Here is a 20,783-nt window from a genome sequence, read left to right as displayed (position 1 = left end):
AATTATCCTTGAACTGAGTGGCTTGCTAGATTATCACCAAAGGCAGTTAACAGTCAACTGCAAGGTTGTGGGTCTGAAGCCACAGGTAGATCTGTAGACCAGATCAGATAAGGGCAGCAGATTTCCTTCACTAAAGGACATTAATGAATCAGCTGGGTTTTTATGACAATTAATGATAATGGTCATGGTCACCATGACAGAGATTAGCTCTAAAATCCAGATTTATTAATTGAATTTGAGTTCCACTGCCTGCTACAGTGAGATTTGAACTCATGTCACTGTAGTATTAGCGTGGGCCTCTAGATTCCCAGTCCAGTGGCATTATTATTGGTTACGTCTAGGACTACTTTATTCACATCAACATTTCACTAGCTTAAGAAACTAATGAGACTTCTAAATTACATTGAATTCGAAGAGGCATTTTATATTGGTCATCATTTTATAAATATCTTTTAATACAATTTAAATTTCATGTAAGATTATTTTGTGGGAAAATATCACCAGCCAAAAGCATTATTTTCTGGACTGATATTCCAGTAGCATTATAGAGGTTTGGCTGAGGGAGCTCCTTGGATCTCTTAGAAATTTTGTAGACCATCCCAAATTCAGCAGTCCAGTTGTGTACCTAAAATAGGATAGACATCTCCAGAATATCTGTCAAATTCCTGATGGGCAAAAGAATTTACTTACTTCACGACATGGCCTGAGAGGGATTAGCTCAAACCCTTTTAAACAAATGACAGCATATGACATGCACCTCCACTATACTTAAGTGAGGGTCACCATCTTAATTGTTCTAAACATCTTAGTTCTATGATCTGAAATGAAGCCAAAAAGTCAAAGCACAGTGACCCCAAGCCGACTTTACAGCATTTCATTCTACTCTCAAACATTAACTGACCTTTCAAACAGTTCATATTTTTAAAAAAGAAAGCAAAATTGAAGAGGATTGCTTAACATTACACTTTCCGTGAGTAAACAGCACTTAAATCAACAAAATCAAAAAAAAAGGAACAAACTGCATACCTTCCATTTCCTCTTCCACTCGGTTTACTTTCATTTTATTGATATTGCCCAGCCTTTTCAACCTCTCTTCCTCTCGTTTCCGCTCAGCTTGCGTTCTAGCTCGAATATCTTGGAAATCCACCTAAGCATCAAGGGAAAGAAAATAAATAATTAATACAAATTAGCACGCAGAAGCTAAACATAACACTAAAGAGTTGAAATTCCTCTTAGCTCATATCAAATACATTAACACGTTAAAGCAAGCCTTATACGCCAAAGAAATTCACACCCAAAGTACAACTTGCAGGAAGCTTAAATGCATTCTTTGGAATTCTTCAGGTTGGGGATATTCAAATCAGAGTACACTTAAGATGGAGAACAATAAGTTTTTGATTTCTCAGGCATCAAGGAACATTCAAATTGGGGAGGAAAGTGGAATTGAAGTAAATTAGCCAAATTTTATTGATTGACAGAGAAGACTCGAAGCATCAAATGGTCTATCCCTGCTCCTATTTCTTCTCTTTAATTGTTTTTGGAGATGTTTTTTATTTTTTCCTTTTTTTCCTTGTTTTTCTCTTAACCCAATCTTTCTTTCCCCCTTTAATTTTCTTTCTGCAGCTAGACAGTGAATTCACCATTCTCACTTATACTTATGTCCTGGTTCAAACACTGTGCTGCACATCAATGATTCTTCAATCATATTAGTCAAGGACATATATAATTGTTTGTCCTCTTCACACATCCCACAGGCACACTATTTCAATGTCCCATTTCCTGCAACTTGCTGTAAAATACATCTTAGAAATTAAATGAGTAACAGCAAGTCTGAATAATAATTTACCAATTATAATAAATTCTGGTCCAAGGCAAATGACTGTTTTGAGTCGAAAAAAGATTGAGCCTTGAGGCATTTTGCTTGTAATGTTGAGTTTGCCTTTATTCTAGGTGTATACAGGTGATTTTGGCATAACTGTAGGGAACTCAATCCCAAAACTTGATTGTTAAAAAAAAAATGACAACCTTTGGAATATAATGAATGGAAGAGTGAAGTCTTACGGGTTAGCAGGATGAACTGGCTGTAATGTAACTTTGACTAGAATTAAGTGATATATCTTGAAGAAACAAGGAGTGCAGTATGATGGAAAAGCACTAAATGATGCTCACTAAGAGCGTGAAGTTTCAAAGACACGATTCCTGAATCTGCACATATAGGAATGTAGAAAAAAGGTTAGTATTATTTTGGGTTAAATAAATATTGACACAATACAAAGCAGCAAGAATGATTTTGTGTAATACATCAGTTATTCCATAATTGAGACCAGTGTGCGTATTTAAATGCCCCATTAAACAAGTTACATTTTAGCCATAGAATAATGCCAGGAGCATGAAATTATTGGAGCAACTAGAGATACTGAGACTGTTCGCACTGAGCCAGAAAGAATTAGGAGATTTAACTAAAAAAAAAAGTGAATTGGAGAACTATTTCTCCTGTGTGGAGCCGTCACACTACATATCATTGCATACATCTTTCCGAGACTAAAATGCAGCTCTTGTAGTGCAGCATAAACCTTTAGAATGATCAAGTTTTATTTTGCACTCCATGGGTATTAAGAAGTTGCTTGTTCTTCGGCAGCATGCAAGATAATTTCCAATTTACACAGAATATTTTTTCCTTGTTCAAACACAGAAAATCAATGAAAATTTATTAATAATGTCTGACTAATTTTAGCAAGGTTGTATTAAGTTGAATATTTCACGAACATGCTATAGGTGATACAAGTACTTTAAAATTTTGAACATCAGATCAGTGATGCAAATGTCTCTAGCATTTAACTTCTCAAACATTGAAAAGGAATAGAGCTCTCCATCACCTTCTCAAGGGCAATTAGGGGTGGGCAATAAATGTTGACCTAGCTAGCAATGCCAATATTCCATGAACTAATTTTAAAACTGAAAACTTAATAAAAAGACAGAATACATTATTCACCTTCTTAACTTGCTTTAGAAAATGATAACCCAGAGAAAGTTTCTTGTAAGCTTCACCATATTTCCTGTGCCATTCCTCTACAGATTTCATTGCCATTTCCTTCAATTTTTGAGCTATTTCTTTTGGTGGAGGTAGAGGTTGCTCATAATTTGATTCCACTGTTAACGCCAAGAATTCCTGAAAGTTTGAAACAAGCAACATCCGAAAGTGATGTGAACGCACAAATAGCTCATTTGCTATTTCGAAAGCAGATAGGCGGATCTCTGCATGCTCTTGGTTTAGCTGTGTCATGATTAAGTGATACACTTGCTTGATGTAATCCTCAGATAGCCTGTAAAAAGAGTACACATTTTAATTAACTGTTTAGGAATTACAGTATCTTTATTTGTATATAACCGCTCTGAAGCAAAGCATGGACAATGTTCAGGCTTAAGTTGGTAAGTGGCAAGTAACACAAGTGCCAGATAGCAACCACTTCCGACAAGAGGAAATCTAATCATCCTTCTTGGACAGTCAATGGTACTACCAATGCTGAATGCCAACTATCAAAATTCTAGAAGTTACCATTGACCAGAAATGTTAACTGAACCAGCCATATAAATACCACAGTTACGAGAGCAAATCAGAAGCCAGAAATTCTGCAACAAATAACTCACCACCTGACTCTCAAAAGACTGTCCACTATCCACAAAACATAAGTCAGGACCATGATGGAATACTCCCCACTTACTCTCCACAGCCCCAACACCATCCAAGACTCAACCAGCACAGAGCAGCCCACTTGATCAGAACCCTATCCATCACCTTAACTATTTAATCCTTCCACCACTGGCACAGCAGCAGTACTGTGAACCATCCACAGAGTGCATCACAGCAAGTCAAAGATGCTTCTTCAGTATAGCTTTTACTTTCTCGTAGGTCATGTTATTTGTAAGCTTGACATCAGAGCAACTGAGATAACAACGTGTGGAGCTGGATGAACACAGCAGGCCAAGCAGCATCAGAGGAGCAGGAAAGCTGACATTTCGGGCCTAGACCCTTCTTCAGGAATGGGGGAGGGGAAGGGGGTTCTGAAATAAGTAGGGAGAGAGGGGGAGGCAGATAGAAGATGGATAAAGGAAAATTTAGGTGGAGAGGAGACAGACAGGTCAAAGAGGCGGGGATGGAGCCAGTAAAAGGTGAGTGGAGGTGGGGAGTTAGGGATGGGATAGGTCAGTCCAGGGAGGACGGACAGGTCAAGGGGGCGGGATGAGATTAGTAGGTAGGAGATGGGGGTGGGGCTTGAGGTGGGAGGAGTGGATAGGTGGGAGGAAGGATAGGTTAGGGAGGCGGGGACAAGCTGGGCTGGTTTTGGGATACGGTAGGGGGAGGGGAGATTTTGAAGCTTGTGAAGTCCACATTGATACCATTGGGCTGCAGGGTTCCCAAGCAAAATGTGAGATGCTGCTCCTGCAACCTTCGGGTGGCATCGCTGTGGCACTGCAGGAGGCCCAGGATGGACATGTCGTCTGAGTATTGGGAGGGGGAGTTGAAATGGTTCGCGACTGGGAGATGCAGTTGTTAATTGCGAACCGAGCGTAGGTGTTCCACAAAGCGGCCCCCAAGCCTCCGCTTGGTTTCCCCGATGTAGAGGAGGCCACAACGGGAACAGCGGATACAGTATACCACATTAGCAGGTGTGCAGGTGAACATCTGCTTGATGTGGAAAGTCTTCCTGGGGCCTGGGATGGGGGTGAGGGGGGAGGTGTAGGGGGAGGTGTAGCACTTCCTGCGGTTGCAGGGAAAAGTGCTGGGTGAGGTGGGGCTGGAGGGGAGTGTGGAATGGACAAGGGAGTCACGGAGAGAGTGGTCCCTCCGGAAAGCAGATAAGGGTGGGGAGGGAAAGATGTCTTCGGTGGTGGGGTCGGATTGCAGATGGCGGAAGTGTCGGAGGATGATGCGTTGGATCCAGAGGTTGATGGGGTGGTACGTGAGGATGAGGGAGATTCTGTTTTGGTTGTTATTGTGGGGAGGGGGTGTGAGGGATGAGTTGCGGGAAATGTGGGAGACATGGTCGAGGGCGTTCTCGACCACTGAGGTAGGCAGGGGGGGCAGAGTTGCGGTCCTTGAAAAACGAGGACATCTGAGATATTCGGGAGTGGAATGCCTCATCCTGGGAGCAGATGTGGCAGAGGCAAAGGAATTGGGAATAGGGGATGGCATTTTTGCAGGAAGGTGGGTGGGAGGAGGTGTATTCTAAGCAGCTGTGGGAGTCGGTGGGCTTGAAATGGATATCGGTTTCTAGGTGGTTGCCAGAGATGGAAACAGAGAGAGGTACCAGAGATGGTCCAGGTGAACTTAAGGTTGGGGTAGAAGGTGTTGGTGAAGTGGATGAACTGTTCGAGCTCCTCGTAGGAGCATGAGGCGGCGCCGATACAGTCATCGATGTAACAGAGGAAGAGGTGGGGTTTAGGGCCAGTGTAGCTACGGAAGAGGGATTGTTCCACGTAACCTACAAAGAGGAAGGCATAGCTTAGGCCCATGTGGGTACCCATGGCCACCCCCTTTGTCTGTAGGAAGTGGGAGGAATTGAAAGAGGAGTTGTTGAGGGTGAGGACAAGTTCGGCTAAGCGGACGAGGGTGTCAGTGGAGGGGGATTGGTCAGGCCTGCGGGACAGGAAGAAGTGGAGGGCCTTTAGGCCACCTGCATGGGAAATGCAGGTGTATAGGGACTGGACGTCCATTGTAAAGATGAGGTGTTGGGGACCTGGGAATTGGAAGTTTTGGAGGGCGTGGAGGGCGTGGATGGTGTCACGGACGTACATAGGGAGCTCCTGGACCAAGGGGGAGAAGATGGAGTCGAGATACGTGGAGATAAGTTCAGGGGGCAGGAGCAGGCAATGGGTCAACAATGGGTCAACCAGGGCAGTCAGGTTTGTGGATTTTGGGAAGGAGATAGAAGCAGGTGCTGCGGGGTTGGGGAATGATGAGGTTGGAGGCTGTGGGTGGGAGGTCACGACAAACATGCAATTTAACAACTCCATACTTGCAGATTTTCTTTAGCTCCTTCATCTTTTCTGGGTTTAGTACTTGTTGTCCAGATGTGGTGAGATCCTCAACCAGCTGAGAGAGTTTCTCATGCTGCTGAACTTCCATTGCTGTAAAAAAAACAACATATACATAACACAAACATTCTCAATTCATTCATTCCCAAAACTGCCTTCAAAAATTAAATGCAAACTGGGTTTTAGTAATACACATTGCAAACATCATATTGTCCAATGCCAACAATCATGTCTTCCATAATAAGTAGAGCAATAATCATGTATCATGAATCACACGTACAGCTTGCACACTTATGTGTGAAAATCAAGCCATCTCTAATGGATTGGGAGGGGAAAACATCACCAGAGAATGACTGAATTAGGCCATACTCCATAGTTCTTCATTAAGGTACTGAAGCATGATCTGAAATTATAAAAGGACCTTTAGCCCATCAAACTGCCAATGTAGAGTAGATGTATGAATTCTTTCCACCATTGGCTATGCCTAAATCAGGAGATAGGCAAAGTTGCCAAAGCACTCAAGAAGCCCAGTACAGATAGTCACTAATACATTCAATAAAGAATTCAAGAGAAACTCTCGAGAATTGCTAAATTGTGGAACTTGCTAGCACATGAGAGTATTTGAAGAGTTGCATGGATGGAATTAGTGAAAACAAATTAAGTAGATAAGTGAGAAAGAAATACAAGGCTGGTGAGTGGAATCTCCCTCTCTCTAGCACTTGACCTGTAGGCTTATATTTCAAGTGATCATCTAAATACCTCTTAAATGTCGCAAATGGTTCCTACCTATTGTGAAATACTCCACTCCTTCCGTAAAACACACGCCATTAAGATGATCTTCAAAAACTACCTCTTTGAATAAGCTGTATTCTCTTATCCTAACAGCTCCTTTGGCTCGTTGTCAGTTTTTCGCTTGATGTGAGGTCCCTGAGAATCACTTGAGTTGTTCATGAGATACAACCCCACATACCCTCCCATTCTACATTTACAGCGTGCAGGCGATTCGTTTAAGTGCATGGGCCTTTTAAAACGTTTACCCTCTAATTTAAAAGGGGTGACTTGCGCGGGATAACTGTCAGGATGTTACGCGTCCGGACAACTGAGAACACGGCTCAGGACATTCTGTTGTGCCACAGTAATACAGTCTGGGATTTAGGGAAGGATATAAAAGGTGAGCGCTCTCTTTCTACACAGGGTCCAATATTAAGTAATGATTTTTGAGGAACACAGCCCATAGAAACACACAGCAGGTCAACCATGCCGCGACAGAAACAAGTTAGTACTTCGGTTTGGGAAACTCCAGAAACACAGACTCAGGATCGTGCTGCAACTGACCACAGCCGACATCCACCGCCGCCATCCACTTCCGGTCTGGTGACTTTAACTGGCAGCAAGGTTGACCAATCACAGCCGAGCATATAGCACAGACAGCCAATCGAAGCGGAACAGCAGGTGGGACTTCCTTCCCAAGTTGTCGGACGCTCTGGAAGTTTCCGGCGACCTCCAGCCGCCGTTTCACACTCCGTAAGTTCTCTGATCCGCCGGCTGACAAACTTCGCGATAATAACGATACCCCCGGGGCAGATTTAGGCTCCATTACAGCCTCGAGAGCGTAGTAAGTCAGGTTGCTTCAGAGATAGTAGGAACTGCAGATGCTGGAGAATCTGAGATAGCAAGGTGTAGAGCTGGATGAACACAGCAGGCCGAGCAGGAAGGCTGACGTTTCGGGCCTAGACCCTTCTTCAGAAATGGGGCCTGCTGTGTTCATCCAGCTCTACACCTTGTTAAGTCAGGTTGCTGCCGCGGTTGAAGCTTATTGACAAGCCACCATTTTAAGTATGGGAGGAGGTGGAGCTGTTAGTGTCTGCTTGTGGACTCACCACTCCTTTTATGAACTTGCTCTCTTGTTGACTCTTTCACAGTCTGTAACTTGTGAAGTACTTCTGAAAGTTTAGCTTCAAAATCATAAGTTTCTCACCCCACTGGCACCTCTACCTCAACATGATATTCAATTAAAACCCAATGTAGAAGCAAATTACTGCAGACCCTGGAATCTAGTCTGAAAACTTAAAAAAAAACTGTGCCTTCCAGCATTTCTTGTTTTTCAATTAAAGCACTTTATTTACGAAACAGACATCACATTTCAAGAGTTAATGTATCGAGTCCAGTTTCTCTCCTTCATAACTGGACTCGGAACGTTGTGCACAGATGCTGCCAGACCTGTGGTTATCGAGCAATTTCTGCTTTTGTTTCAGATTTCCAGTATCCACAGTTCTTTGTTTTATTATCACATTTCAACCGATAGCCGATTCGGTTCTATTGAAGGGATATCGAGGGAAAATGTTAACGTTTATTTTCTCTCACTCCAAGGATTCTCCGAGACCTGCTGAATGTTTTACCTTCAGTTCAGTATTTGACAACAGGTCCGAAAAACAGGACGTTTAGTGCAGGGATAATTTCTTTTTAGTGGGGAGGGGAGAACTGAATTGTTAGGAACTCTGAAAACATTTTAAAATGTCAATATACAATGTTATTTTAATTTTAAAACGACATAATGTACATTATCAGACGAGGGAATGTTTGAAAGCAAAGAATGGAGGGTTAACGTTTTATGGTTGGACCATCATCATCATAGTTCTGACAACAGTTCTTCCTTAAGATATTGGCCTATCTTTTATAATGGTACTGAAGTTAATGACATAAGATCATATATTGGAGGAGTAGATAGTTGCCCCCCATTTCCAGGTGACTCAGTGGTTAGCACTACTGCCTTACAGCGCCAGCTGGCTGGGTTTGATTCCAGCCTTACAGACCTTACTGCCTGTACGAATTGGCCATTGTTTGAAATGTGATAATAAAACAAAGAACTGTTGATGCTGGAAATCAGAAACAAAAGCAGAAATTGCTTCATAAAGCCGGGTCTAACCAGTTCTCCCCATGTTGCATCAGTTTTCACCGGTGCTCCAGTTTTCTCCCACAGTTTAAAGATGTGCTGGTGAGGTGGATTGGCCATGAGAAATTGTCCATGGTGTCCAGGGCTGTGCTGGCTAGGTGGATTAGCTATGGTAAATGCAGGGTTACAGGGATAAGGTAGGGGGCTAGACTGGGATGGGATGCTGTTGGAAGGGTCAGTGCAGACTCAGTGGGCTGAATGGTTTCTTTCCGCACTGTAGGGATTCTATGATTCTATCGAACTTGTTCCCTATTTCATTAAAATGATGATTGCGCTGATATAAAACAAAAATCTGTGGATGCCGAAGATCTGAAAGGAAATAAACAGAAATTGCTCACCCTCTGTCTTCAGCGTAGAAACTACCTGTTCTAGTTACTATCAATTCTGAAGAATTGTCACCAGACTCAAAACGTTGACTGTGCTTTCCCCGCACAAATGCTGCCAGACCTGCTGAGTTTGTCCAGCACTTTGTTTTTATGATGGCTGATCTGATTGTAGCTTTAATTCCACTTTGTTGCCTGCTGCCATAACAATTTGCTCTGTTGATCAATAATCTCCGTAAGAGCTTTTAATACCCCTGAATGTTAAATGACCCAGCTTGTAACCCCCTCTGGTGTCAAAATTCCTTTTTATCTCTGTCTTTTAAATGGGGAAATAGCATAGTTGAAAAATGTGCTACAACGATGCCACCCGGAAACTGGAGGAACAGCATCTCATATTCCGCCTTGGAACCCTACAACCCAATGGTCTCAATGTGGACTTTACGAGCTTCACAATCTCCCCACCCCGACCTCATCCCAAGACCAGGCCCCCTCTCATCCCCGCCTCCTTGACCTGTCTGTCTTCTCTCCCACCTATCCCCCACCTCACTGACCAACCCCCACCCCCACTTCCTACCTACACTCACCTTTACTGGCTTCATCCTGGCCTCCTTGACCTGTGCATCTTCTCTCCACCTATCTGCTCCACTATCCACCTTCTATCTCCATTCCCCCATTTCTGAAGAAGGGTCCAGACCTGAAATGCAGCTTTCCTGCTCCTCTGATGCTGCCTGGCCTGCTGTGTTCCTCCAGTTGTACACCTTGTTATCTCAGACTCCAGCATAGGCAGTTCCTACTATCTCTAAACTCCCTTACTCTGGATTGCCTTAAGGAAAAACATTCGCTTGGCGTGGGTCACCGGTCCCAAAATGTTAACACTGATTTCTCTTCACAGATGCTGCCAGACCTGCTGGGAAAGCACAGCAACTTTTGTTTTTGTTTCTGATTTATAGCATCTGCAGTTCTTTCAGTTTTTTATTCCCATCAAAATTTTGTTTGTTTCCTCATTCTTGTAAACTACAATACTTCATAAAACAAAGTGAATTTAGTCGAACTGCTTCAAATGCAAGTAGATCCTTCAAGTAAGGAGGCCAAACTTATTAAATATGTGTGGACTCAGCAGCATTGTAAATTGTAGCCAGAATTCCCTGCTTTTGGGTCTCCATCATACATGCAATAAAGACCAACATTCCACATGCCTGCCTAATCATTTGCTGCAGGTGAATGCAAATTTCTTGTGATTCACGTACAATGTCACATGGATACTTCTATACTACAGCATTCTGCAGTGTCACTTTATTTGAATAATAATGTGTTTCTATTCTTTCAGTTAAAGCACTATAATGGCAGAGTAGACTCAATGGGCTGAATAGCCTATATATTATGGTCTAACTTGGTATTACCAGCAAATTTAGTTATAATCATTCTTGTACCTTCATCAAAATCATTCATTTGGATCCTAAATAATTGATAGTCTTCTAATTTCAGTGGCACTCTATTAGTTAGTTTGCTAGCCTGAAATAACTCCAATTTAACCTGACTTTCTGAATCCTGTTAGTCAATCCTCTATCCTTTTTAATATATCACTCCCAACACCTTGAGCTCCTACAGAAATAAAAGGTGAATTAGGCTAGCAGACCATAATCAACTAGATTATAGATGATCTAGCTACTCCTGTAATAATTATCTAGAAATCTATTGATCTTTGTCTTGAGGCTCAGTCACTGAGTGTAGTCAACAACCTTTTAGGGATAGGGAATTTTAAAGATTCACCATCTAATTGAAGAAGAAAGGCCTATCTGTTCTGTGATTGCCTGGTTCCAAACACCCCACCCAACTACCCCAAACCAGGGTAAACAATTCTGTTTATTGCTGTATTTTGTTAATCGCCTCTCATTCTTCTGAATTTGGGAGAACGTACACTCAGTCAACTTAATCTCTCTATTGGAAATTCCCATCTTCATGACAGAGTGGTATTATTGCTGGGCAATTAATCTGGAGACACAGATCTTGTTCTGGGGTCCCAGGTTTGAATTCAACCATGACAAATAATGGAATTTGAATTCAGTAAAACCTGCAAATAACAGTCTAATGATGCCCATGAATTCATTATCAATCATCAGGAAATACCCATCTGGTTAGGGAAGAAAACTGCCATCCTTACCTGGTCTGGCCCACATTTGCCTTCAGACTCCCAGCATATGGTTGACTTTTTTAAAATTTATTTACTGTGGGATGTGGATGTCGCTGGTTGGCCAGCATTTATTGCCCTTCCATAGTTGCCAATGAGAAGGTAATGGTGAGCTGTTCTTTTGAACCGCTGCAGTCCACCTGTTGTGGGCTGACCCACAATGCCATTAGGGAGGGAATTCCAAGATTTTGACCCAGTGACAGTGAAGGAACGGCGATATATTTCCAAGTCAGGATGGTGAGTGGCTAGGAGGGGAACTTGAAGGCGGTGGTGTTCCCATATCATCTGCTGCCCTTGTCCTTCTAGATGGAAGTGATTTGAGAGTTTGGAAGGTGCTGTCTGAGGATCTTTGTTGAATTTCTGCATGGCATCTTGTAGTTAGTACACACTGCTGCTACTGAATGTTGGTGGTGGAGGGAGTTAGTAGTGAGAGGGAACTGCATCGTTGGAATTGTCAGCACTAAGAGAATGCTATGCTGTAAGTGGGCCAAAATGATGGGTGTGCTACACTGTAGGAAGGTCACTAATGAGGGTATGTTACACTGTCAGAGTGTCAGTACTGAGGGAGTGCTGCACTATTGGAAGGCCAATATTAAGGAAGTGCTGCACTATTACAGGGACAATATTACAGGTATGCTACACTCAGAGGGTCACTACCAAGGGAATGCTGCACTGTCATAGAGTCAGTACTCAGGGAGTACTGCACTGGTTGGGAGGCCAATATTAAGAGAGTGCTGCACTGTCAGAGGGTCAAGATTAAGCGTATGCCTCACTGTCAGAGTGTCAATGATGAGAGAGTGTTACACTGTCAGAGGGTCAGCAGTGAGGGAAAGCTGCATTGTCAGTGTCATTATTGAGGGAATGCCACACTTTTTCAGAGGGCCAATATTAAGGGAGGGCTGCACTGGCAGAGGGTCAATGTTATGGCTTTTCTACATTGTCAGGGTCATTACTGAGGGAGTGCTGGACTGTCATAGGGCAATATTAAGGGAGAGCTGAACTGTCGTAGAGTCAGTACTGAGGAGTGCTGCACTGTTGGACAGTCAATGTCAAGGGTGTGCTACACTTAGAGGGTCAATAATGATGGAATGCTGCACTGTCAGAGGGTCAAGTGAAGGAAAGCTGCATTGTCAGAACGTCTTCATTAAGGGAGTTGTGCACAGTCAGAAGGTCAATATTAAGGGTGTGCTACACCATTAGAGGATCAATTATGAGAGAGTGCTGCACTGTGGGTGTTCAGTACTGAGAGAACAATGCCTTCTCAGAGGGTCAGTATTAAGGGAGAGCTTCATTGTCATGGTGTCAATATTAAGGGAGTGCTCCAGCGTCAAAGAGTCAACAGTAAGGGAGCTCTCTCAAAGTGTCAGTCAGAGGGTCAGTACTGAGGGAGTGCTGCACTTTCGGCCAGTTAGTATCGAGGTAGTGCTGCATTGTCAGAGAGTCATAACAGAGTTCTGCACTGTCGAAGGTTCACTATTGAGGGAACGCTGCACTGTCAGAGGGTCACAAATGAGGAATGCTCCATTGTTGGAGGGTAAGTGCTGATGGCCTGCTGCAATGTCAGAGAGTTAGCACTGAGGATGTGTTTCACTGTTGAAGGGTCAATATTAAGGGAGTCCTGCACTACAGAAGGTCAGTGTTAAAAGGTGTGCTACACTGTCAAAGGGTCAATGATAAGCGAGTGCTGAATTATCACAGAGTCAGTATTGAAGAAGTGTTATACTGTTGGAGAGTTAGTACTGAGGGAGTGCTGCATTGTCAGAGGGTCAGTATTAAGGGTGTGCTACACTTCAAGGGTCATGACTGAGGGAGTGCTCCCCTGTCAGGTAGTTAGTAATGAAGGAGTGCTCCATTGTCAGAGGGTCAGTACTGAGGGCATGCTATACTGCTGGAAGGCCAATATTAAGGGAGTGCTTCACCCTTAGAGAATTGACATTAAGGGAGTGCTGCACTGTGAGCAGGTCAATATTAAGGTGTGCCACAGTGTCAGAGGGTCAATGATGAGGGAATGCTGCACTGTGGGCTGTCAGAAATGAGTGCTGCGCTGTTGGTGGGTCAGTACTGAGAGAGAGAGAGAGAGAAACAGCTGCCCTGTCAGAGGGTCAATATTAAAGTGCTATAGTGTCAGAGTGTCAATAGTAAGGGAGCATGGCTCTCTGAGTGTCACCACTGAGGGAGTTCTGCACTGTCAGAGGTTCAATATTAAGGAAGTAGTGCAATGTTGGAAAGCTGATATTAAGGGAGTGCTGCACTGTCTGAGGGTCACTATTAAGGGAGAATTCACTGTCACTGGGTCAGTATTAAGGGAGCCCGGCTCCCTCAGTGTCAGTATTGTGGGAGTACCACATTGTCGGAGGGTCAGTATTGAGGGAATGCTGCACTGTCAAGCGGGTCAGTACTGGTGTTTGCTGCATTTTCCAAGAATCAACATTTAGGGAGTGCTGCACTATCAAATAGTCCATACCAAGGGAATGCTGAACTTTCGAACGGTCAGTACGGAGGGAATACTGCACTGCCAGTGGTCAATAACAAGGGTGTGCTGTACTGTGGGTCAATATAATGCGACTGCTGCACTGTCAGAGGGCCAATATTGAGAGAGATTGTACTATAGACCACCCCGGTAGTCAGCGGAAAATTGAGAAACAAATTTGTAAGGAGATCTCCGTTGCCTATAAAAATAATAGCGTGCTTATGGTAGGGGATTTTAACTTTCCAGACATACACTGGGACTGCCATAGTGTTAAGGGCATGGATGGATATGAATTTAAGTGTGTACAAGAAAATGTTCTTGTGCAGTATGTGGATGTACCAACTGGAGAAGGTGCAAACCTGGACCTACTCTTGGGAAATAAAGCAGGACAGGTGACTGATGTGTCAGTGGGGGAGCACTTTGGGACCAGTGACCATAATTCTATTAGTTTTAAAATAGTGATGGGGAAAAGGATAGACCAGATCTAAATGTGGAGGAAGGCTAATTTTAATACTGACCCTCAGAAGGTGAAGTACTTCCTTAATATTGAGCGATACACTGTCAGATGGTTAGTCGTGAGGAAATACTGTGCTGTCAGAGGGTCAGCACTGAGGGAAATGCATCCTTTTCAATGGCTGAAGAGGTGGTGCACATGAGCCAACAGGGTGTTTGAACATTTTCCTGTGTTGTCATCAGCTAATGACTCCCAGAAGCAATAATCTATGTTTAGGCTCTTGATGCCAAGCTTGCAAACATCCTTGAAGTGGAATTTTGGGCGTCCCAGTGATGCAAGAGTCTCAGAGTGTTCAGAGGGGTTTACCAGAATGGTTGGAGGGATGAGGGATTTTAGTTACAAGATTAGGTTGGAGAAACTCGGGTGGTTTCCCTTAGACACAGAGTTTGAGGAGCAATTTGACAGATGCGTATATGATAATAGTAAGTTGAGGCAAGGTAGTCACGGAAAAACTGTCTCCATTTACTGATTGTCTCCTAGTCCCTGTACGTAGATTTAAGTTTTTGAGAAAGAATATGGGGGATGGTGGATGGTGGAGAACCCTAAGCAATGTGGTTGACCCTTAACTGCCCTCTGGGAAATTAGGGATGGACCATAAATGCTCACCTAGCCCTCATCCCACGAATGAATAAACAAAAGAAAAATCAATAATAGACAACTAGTCTTTCTTTTTAAATTCTCATTACTTGTTGCAGTAATGGCAATAAACCAGTGTTGTTTATATTCTGATATAATTGTTAGTGGAAGTTAAGTACATCTGTTCAGTATTTCATTCACAAGTAACCTATCCTACTGACAGCATTAGATTTTTCACTCATCTAACCATAAATTCCATTAATTGCCTCAACTGATGAGATCAACTTGCTGTGAGCAACATTCTCCTTGAATAACTTGTGACTTCTCCAAGATATTTGAGTAATAATTTTTAGTTTATTGAAAACTATCTTTCTTTTTTCATTTGAGGATTTCTTAGGTATATTAATGCTTCAACAACAATGGCAGTCTCTCTGGACTGCACTATAAATTTCCAGCTTTTAAATATATTAAAATAAAATTACAATAATAAGTCATCAGAAGTAGATTTTGCTATAGCAACTCTCAAATACATTTTTTGAAAATTCTTTAAAAGTTAACTAACTCCAGTTGTCAATTTCTATACCAATTTTTATTTCTGTTTTATCATAGAATCCTTAGTGCAGAAAGAAGCCATTCAGCCTATTGAGTCTGCACTGACTCTCCAAAGAGCATCTCACCCTTCCCAACTTCTCAACCCAATGCATTTAACATAGCTAATCCACCTAGCTTGCACTTTACTGGAAACTATATGGGGCAATTTAGCATGGCCAGTTCATCTAATTTGCACATCTTTGGACCATGGGAGGAAACTGGAGCACCTGGAGGAAACTCACACAGAGAGAACATGCAAACTGCACACAGACTGGAATCAAACCTGAGTCACTGACACTGTGAGGCAGCAGTGCTAACCACTGAACCACCATACTGTCCTTGGTACTTTTTGAAACCTATTCTATATAATACAGATTTGACTTCTAAAGAAAACTAACAACAACTTTCTATCTAAATTCTTCTGCCATTTCTCTGCTGCTATTTTGGAACTGCAGCGGTTCAAGAAGTCAGCTCAGCACCATCTCCTCAAATGTAAGTAGGGACAGGCAATAAATGCTGGCCAGTCAGCAATGCCCACATTCCACGAAAGAATGAAAAAGTGAGAGTGAGTTTTTGTAAAATGCCAGCCTCGAACAAACTAGAAAAGCTATTTGCTGAGGCAGCAATGGTGTCAGTGAACATGTCAGTACTACTTTTTTTTGTTTTACAAACTCTAGTTTTGATCATGAAGAGCTGCAAGACTGATCCTAACATCGAGGAGTTAGTTGTAACAATGAGGGAGTGTGGAGTCTTGAAATGCACCAGGTAAGTTACGTAAAGAAATATAACAATGTAGTAAAGCATCTGAACAGATTTCACAGTAGCACTAATCAATCAAAATTTGATACTAAGCTACATTAGCAGTAATTAGGACAAGTTAGCAAAAACTTGGTGAAAGTGGTAGGTTTTAAAGAGTCTCTTAAAAGAGACTGAGAAGTTTAAGGAGGGAATTTCATAGCTTAGGACCAAGGGAGCTGAGATAATAGCATGTAATATTGGAATGAATTAAATCAGACCAGAATTGATAAAACGCAGAGGTGAAGGCAAAGAGGCAAATCCCAAAAAGAATGGATACACTTTTTTTTTCCAAATCTAAACCAAAAGTGGGAGAGAGGAACATAACTTTAATGAAAAGGCAAATTTAAAATGGATGTCAGGAGTGTTTTTAGTTTACAATGATCAACTTGTGGAATTTAGATTGAGTAATGGAGGCCAAAAAACTCAAATGATGGAAGTAATGGATAGCACGATCTGTATAGATGATATGTGAGTAAAATGCTCTTCTGTGTATCTGCATCATTATTTATTTCCAGCATCTACAAAAGAACAGGAAAAATGCATAATTTCAACTTTCAACAATATGCAATGTGCTATGTAAACCAGTAGTCTGAGAACTTCTGAAGGTTTAAATGGTTAGATATGAGACATTCTGAAAGGTGCATGTTTGGGAATTAGATGCACATGAATTCAGAATTGATTGGGATGGCTTCCATGATTGAGTAGCTTGCTAAGTTTTGGTTTATTCATTGCCATTGATCATCAGGTTGTGAAACATTTAGGAAGAGAGAGACAGATTTTGAAAGGTTTCCATTTTCTCATGCTAATTTTCTTGTCTCAATACTGTTACAGTGTATTAAGGAAAATCTAAAAATGCTGGAGAAACTCAGCAACTGTGGAGAGACACTTTTTAATTGAGCTTTAAAGTTTAACTCTTTCTTTCTTCACGGATGCTGCCTACCTTCTACTTCGGGCAGCAAGGTGGCTCAGTGGTTACCTGGTAAAAGAGATACCATGATCCCAGAATATAATTCTCCCAGGAGGAGTCTAAGCTGAGAACTTTCATCATCAGAAGATCGAGATCATTGCTGGATTGCAGTTGTGATTAGAACTTGGAGGATTGTCAGTTGAGCTGAGCTGCAGTTGGTGCATCTTGATGCTGGCTTTGGCAGTGACCAGTCAACCAAAGCTATGGCCTCTGCTAGTGCCCACAACCCAGGCCAGGGGGTCTGAAATACAATCAGGGTGACTGCAAAGGTGGTGGAGGACAGATTGCCTGTCGACCGGACCTTTCTCCGTGAAGAGAGTCCTCCTGGATTACTGCAGGTTCATAGAAAACACATTTCCCATCTGCAGGATTTCCCCACTAGGAGCTACTTCAATGCAGCCTTCAGAAGCGTGAAGTATGTGTAAAGCCTCTCCTCAAGGTATTTGAGAAGAAAGGAGATGAAGATCCCCTCAATGGCACCATTGTTTGTTCTCCCTGCAAGGAGGAGTCAGGTTGTTATAATCCATATATACAACCCCCATGTTCTGGCAGCAGATGCCCTGACCACTTGGGAAGATACATACATCTAGGAGGCATCTCTAACATAGTGGAGGTCCAAGAGCTGCAATCTGTGAGGGGTATGTGTACAAGGCCTGCTCGAGAGGGGGAGTGGTTGGGGGGTGGGGGGTGGGGTTGGGGGTGGTTGGGGAGCGGAGCGGAGCGGGGGCTGGTGCCACACACGCTCAATGGCTGGAAGTGGCAACGAGCACTCTGGACCCGCAAAAGGACAGTAAGGTGCTACCTTCCAGCAAGAAAACTGAAACAAGGGGCATCTAGAAGGAGGGATAGGACAGAGAAGAGGAAAAGGTAGCCAGCATGGATCCTGGAATCAATGGAGAAGAAGGAAACAAAAGGGAAGGGGAGTGGATACCAGTGTGAAACAACTGGAAAAGGAAGACACATTTCCCCACCTCTCCAGTTTCACAGCAAAACAGAAAGAGGCAGCTGCATGTTGGACACACCAGCAGCTCCTCTGATGATGAAAATGTGTGGAGAGATAGCCACTAACAGAAAAAAAAAGAGACACAGCACCATGGGAGAGGAAGAGAGAGCACTCCCCCAATCTCGAAACACCATACATCATGAGAGGCTCGGTGAAGCCCAATCTCCAGCCATCAGGAACAAAGGGGTACCACAGTTCTTGGCAACTGTGAGCCACGATGCTCTGTGTCAGGAGTGGAGCCAGACAGACCCTCTATCGAACTCCAATTCAGACTTTCCTGGCCTTATTCTTGCCCTGACAACACTGGATCAGGGCAATCTTCCCTGGGAGGAACAGGATGGCTAGCTCTGTGCCGAGAGCGTCCACGCCACGGTGATGCAGGGACCGCCAGTGACAAATCCATGGGTGAATGGACATTGGGTCCAAGGCTAATTCTATAAACTCTCAAAATGGATTTTAAAATGACCAGTTTTGACATGTGTAGCATTAAATCTACTATGCGATGTGTTTCCACGTTGGCTTGCCTAGCCAACACCAAAGCGGACCTCCTGTTTCTGCAGGACTGCAGGATACCACACTTCAGCGTTTCATTTGGAGGTCTAAGATGGACTGTGTCCACAGGAACACAATGTACAAAATTTTGGTAGAGAGGAACATACCCAACGCTGCCCTCATTCTGATGGCACCTTTGTGTGTGGCTGCATCAAGATATACGTAGACTGTCAGAACACAAACACTAAGTGTCACTTTGTATCGAAGTTCTACCTGTCCCCATTAGTTGGACCATTCCAAATCACTCTCCTTTGTGGAGAAATTCGCAAAGAGAAGCATCTTTGACTACAAGTTCATCAGGAATATGTCAGTATGTAGCGTCCTCACAACCCTGTAGGAAAAGGAAAGAGTGGATCCTGTCAGTTTGTTTCCTGAGCAGACTGTCAAAGCAGCTGCAGGGGTTTAGAGACTGTCACATACCTTCTGCTGGAATGTTGCAAAGGAAGTTTTGTGAAAGATACAATGTTTTTTGTCGAGGTTTGTCCCGAGTAGTTCCATGACACAGGACTCTGCTCAACGGTCTGTTCTCCAGGATGCACACTAAGATAAATATCGACTGTGCCTGAAGGACATCGACTTGGTGAAAGATGCTCGTTGGTCTTCCAGAGCAAGGAGTTGACCCCAACCGAGTGTTGCAGACTGGCACATTCCAAGGTTCAAAACTATGTGCTGAGGCCTGTACTACAGCGTGGGGCAGCTGCCACCAAGGTGCAGTGGGGAAAGACAGTTCAATGATGCTTCAAATATATATAAACTTAATCTGTATTTCTGTACAAAACCAAACTGCTTCAGTGACTATGTATGTGTATAAAGATGTTTTTGTTGAATAAAGTATATTTTTGATATTAGTAAAAACAGTTAGCACTGTTAGTGCCAGATTCAGAAGGGTCAGGTCATGCGCAAAAACTTAGGAGAAGCATATCGCCAAGGTGAGGCAGAAACTGGGCTTTTGGGAGCACCGCCTCTTCTCCATTTTGAGTAAAACTTGGTCATTAGGTGGGTGGCACTGCCTCTGTTGTACATGGCACAGGTTGGGCCTATTCCTAGAACATACACCATTGCAGTCACCTGAGCCGGGTTCGATTCCAGCCTTGGGTGACCGTCTGTGTGGAGTTTGCACATTCTCCCAGTGTCTGCGTGGGATTCGTCTCGGTGTTCCAGTTTCCTCCCACAGTCCAAAGATATGTAGGTTAGGTGGATTAGCCTTTAATGCGGCCTTTAGCACATAGTCTTGAACCTTGGCCATTGGACAAATTGGGTAGCCCTTTCAGGAGCCAGAATGACATGATGAGTCAAATGGCCACCTTCTATGTTGTACAATTCCACAATTCTGTGTGTCCAACAATAACTTAGTGAGCAACTTGTGACAAAAGCTCTGTAAAACAGGTTATTGTTAAAATTTTGAGTTGTGGAAATTAGATATGAAAATAGGTGAAGGGTAGGAAACAATTAAGCTAATTTTCACTTCTGCCTCTTCTCAGGGTTATGGTGTGTGGGTGGATAAGTGGAGCTGAGTCTCTAAAAGATCAACCATGATCTTATTGAAGGGTGGGGTAGGCTCGAGGGGCCGGATGGCCTACTTCTGCTCCTAGTTCTTATGTTCATGAGGCATCCAATAGTGGAAAATGACCGGGAAATGGTGGTTGCATTCTGAATAACAAGGGCTATCTGATGCAATTTTCAACAAAAGCAGACTCAGCACAGAATCTGAGATAACAAGGTGTAGAACTGGATGAACACAGCAGGCCAAGCAGCATCAGAGGAGCAGGAAGGCTGACGTTTCGGGCCTAGACCCTTCAGGGTCTAGGCCCG

General features: G+C 43.2%; 1 protein-coding gene and 1 long non-coding RNA gene across 4 annotated transcripts in view; one reads left to right on the top strand and one right to left on the bottom strand.

Annotated features, from left to right (window-relative positions):
- Positions 1-7,690, bottom strand: part of uvssa (UV-stimulated scaffold protein A) — a 106,036-nt gene extending 98,346 nt beyond the window's left edge. The window contains exons 1-4 of one of the 3 annotated variants that reach the window (XM_048615734.1): positions 7,372-7,690; positions 6,018-6,129; positions 2,993-3,323; positions 1,027-1,147 (exon numbers count right to left, since the gene is read on the bottom strand). In XM_048615734.1, coding sequence (XP_048471691.1) covers positions 1,027-1,147; positions 2,993-3,323; positions 6,018-6,129; positions 7,372-7,633 — 826 coding nt within the window. In that variant the 5' untranslated portion in view covers positions 7,634-7,690. Of the gene's footprint in view, positions 1-1,026; positions 1,148-2,992; positions 3,324-6,017; positions 6,130-6,822 lie in introns of all 3 variants that reach the window. The other 2 variants (XM_048615800.1, XM_048615866.1) reach the window with 2 other exon arrangements.
- On the top strand, positions 7,493-19,826 carry LOC125486797. The gene is made up of 3 exons (XR_007265419.1): positions 7,493-7,560; positions 16,329-16,416; positions 17,281-19,826. It is a non-coding gene; the product is annotated as an uncharacterized LOC125486797 (long non-coding RNA).
- The last annotated feature ends 957 nt before the right edge of the window (positions 19,827-20,783 follow it).

The sequence above is a fragment of the Rhincodon typus genome, chromosome 1 (assembly GCF_021869965.1).
Source record: "Rhincodon typus isolate 14 chromosome 1, sRhiTyp1.1, whole genome shotgun sequence".
In the NCBI taxonomy this organism is placed as follows: domain Eukaryota; kingdom Metazoa; phylum Chordata; class Chondrichthyes; order Orectolobiformes; family Rhincodontidae; genus Rhincodon; species Rhincodon typus.
Note: the sequence above shows the minus strand (reverse complement) of the source record. Positions and strands in the feature narration are given on the sequence as shown.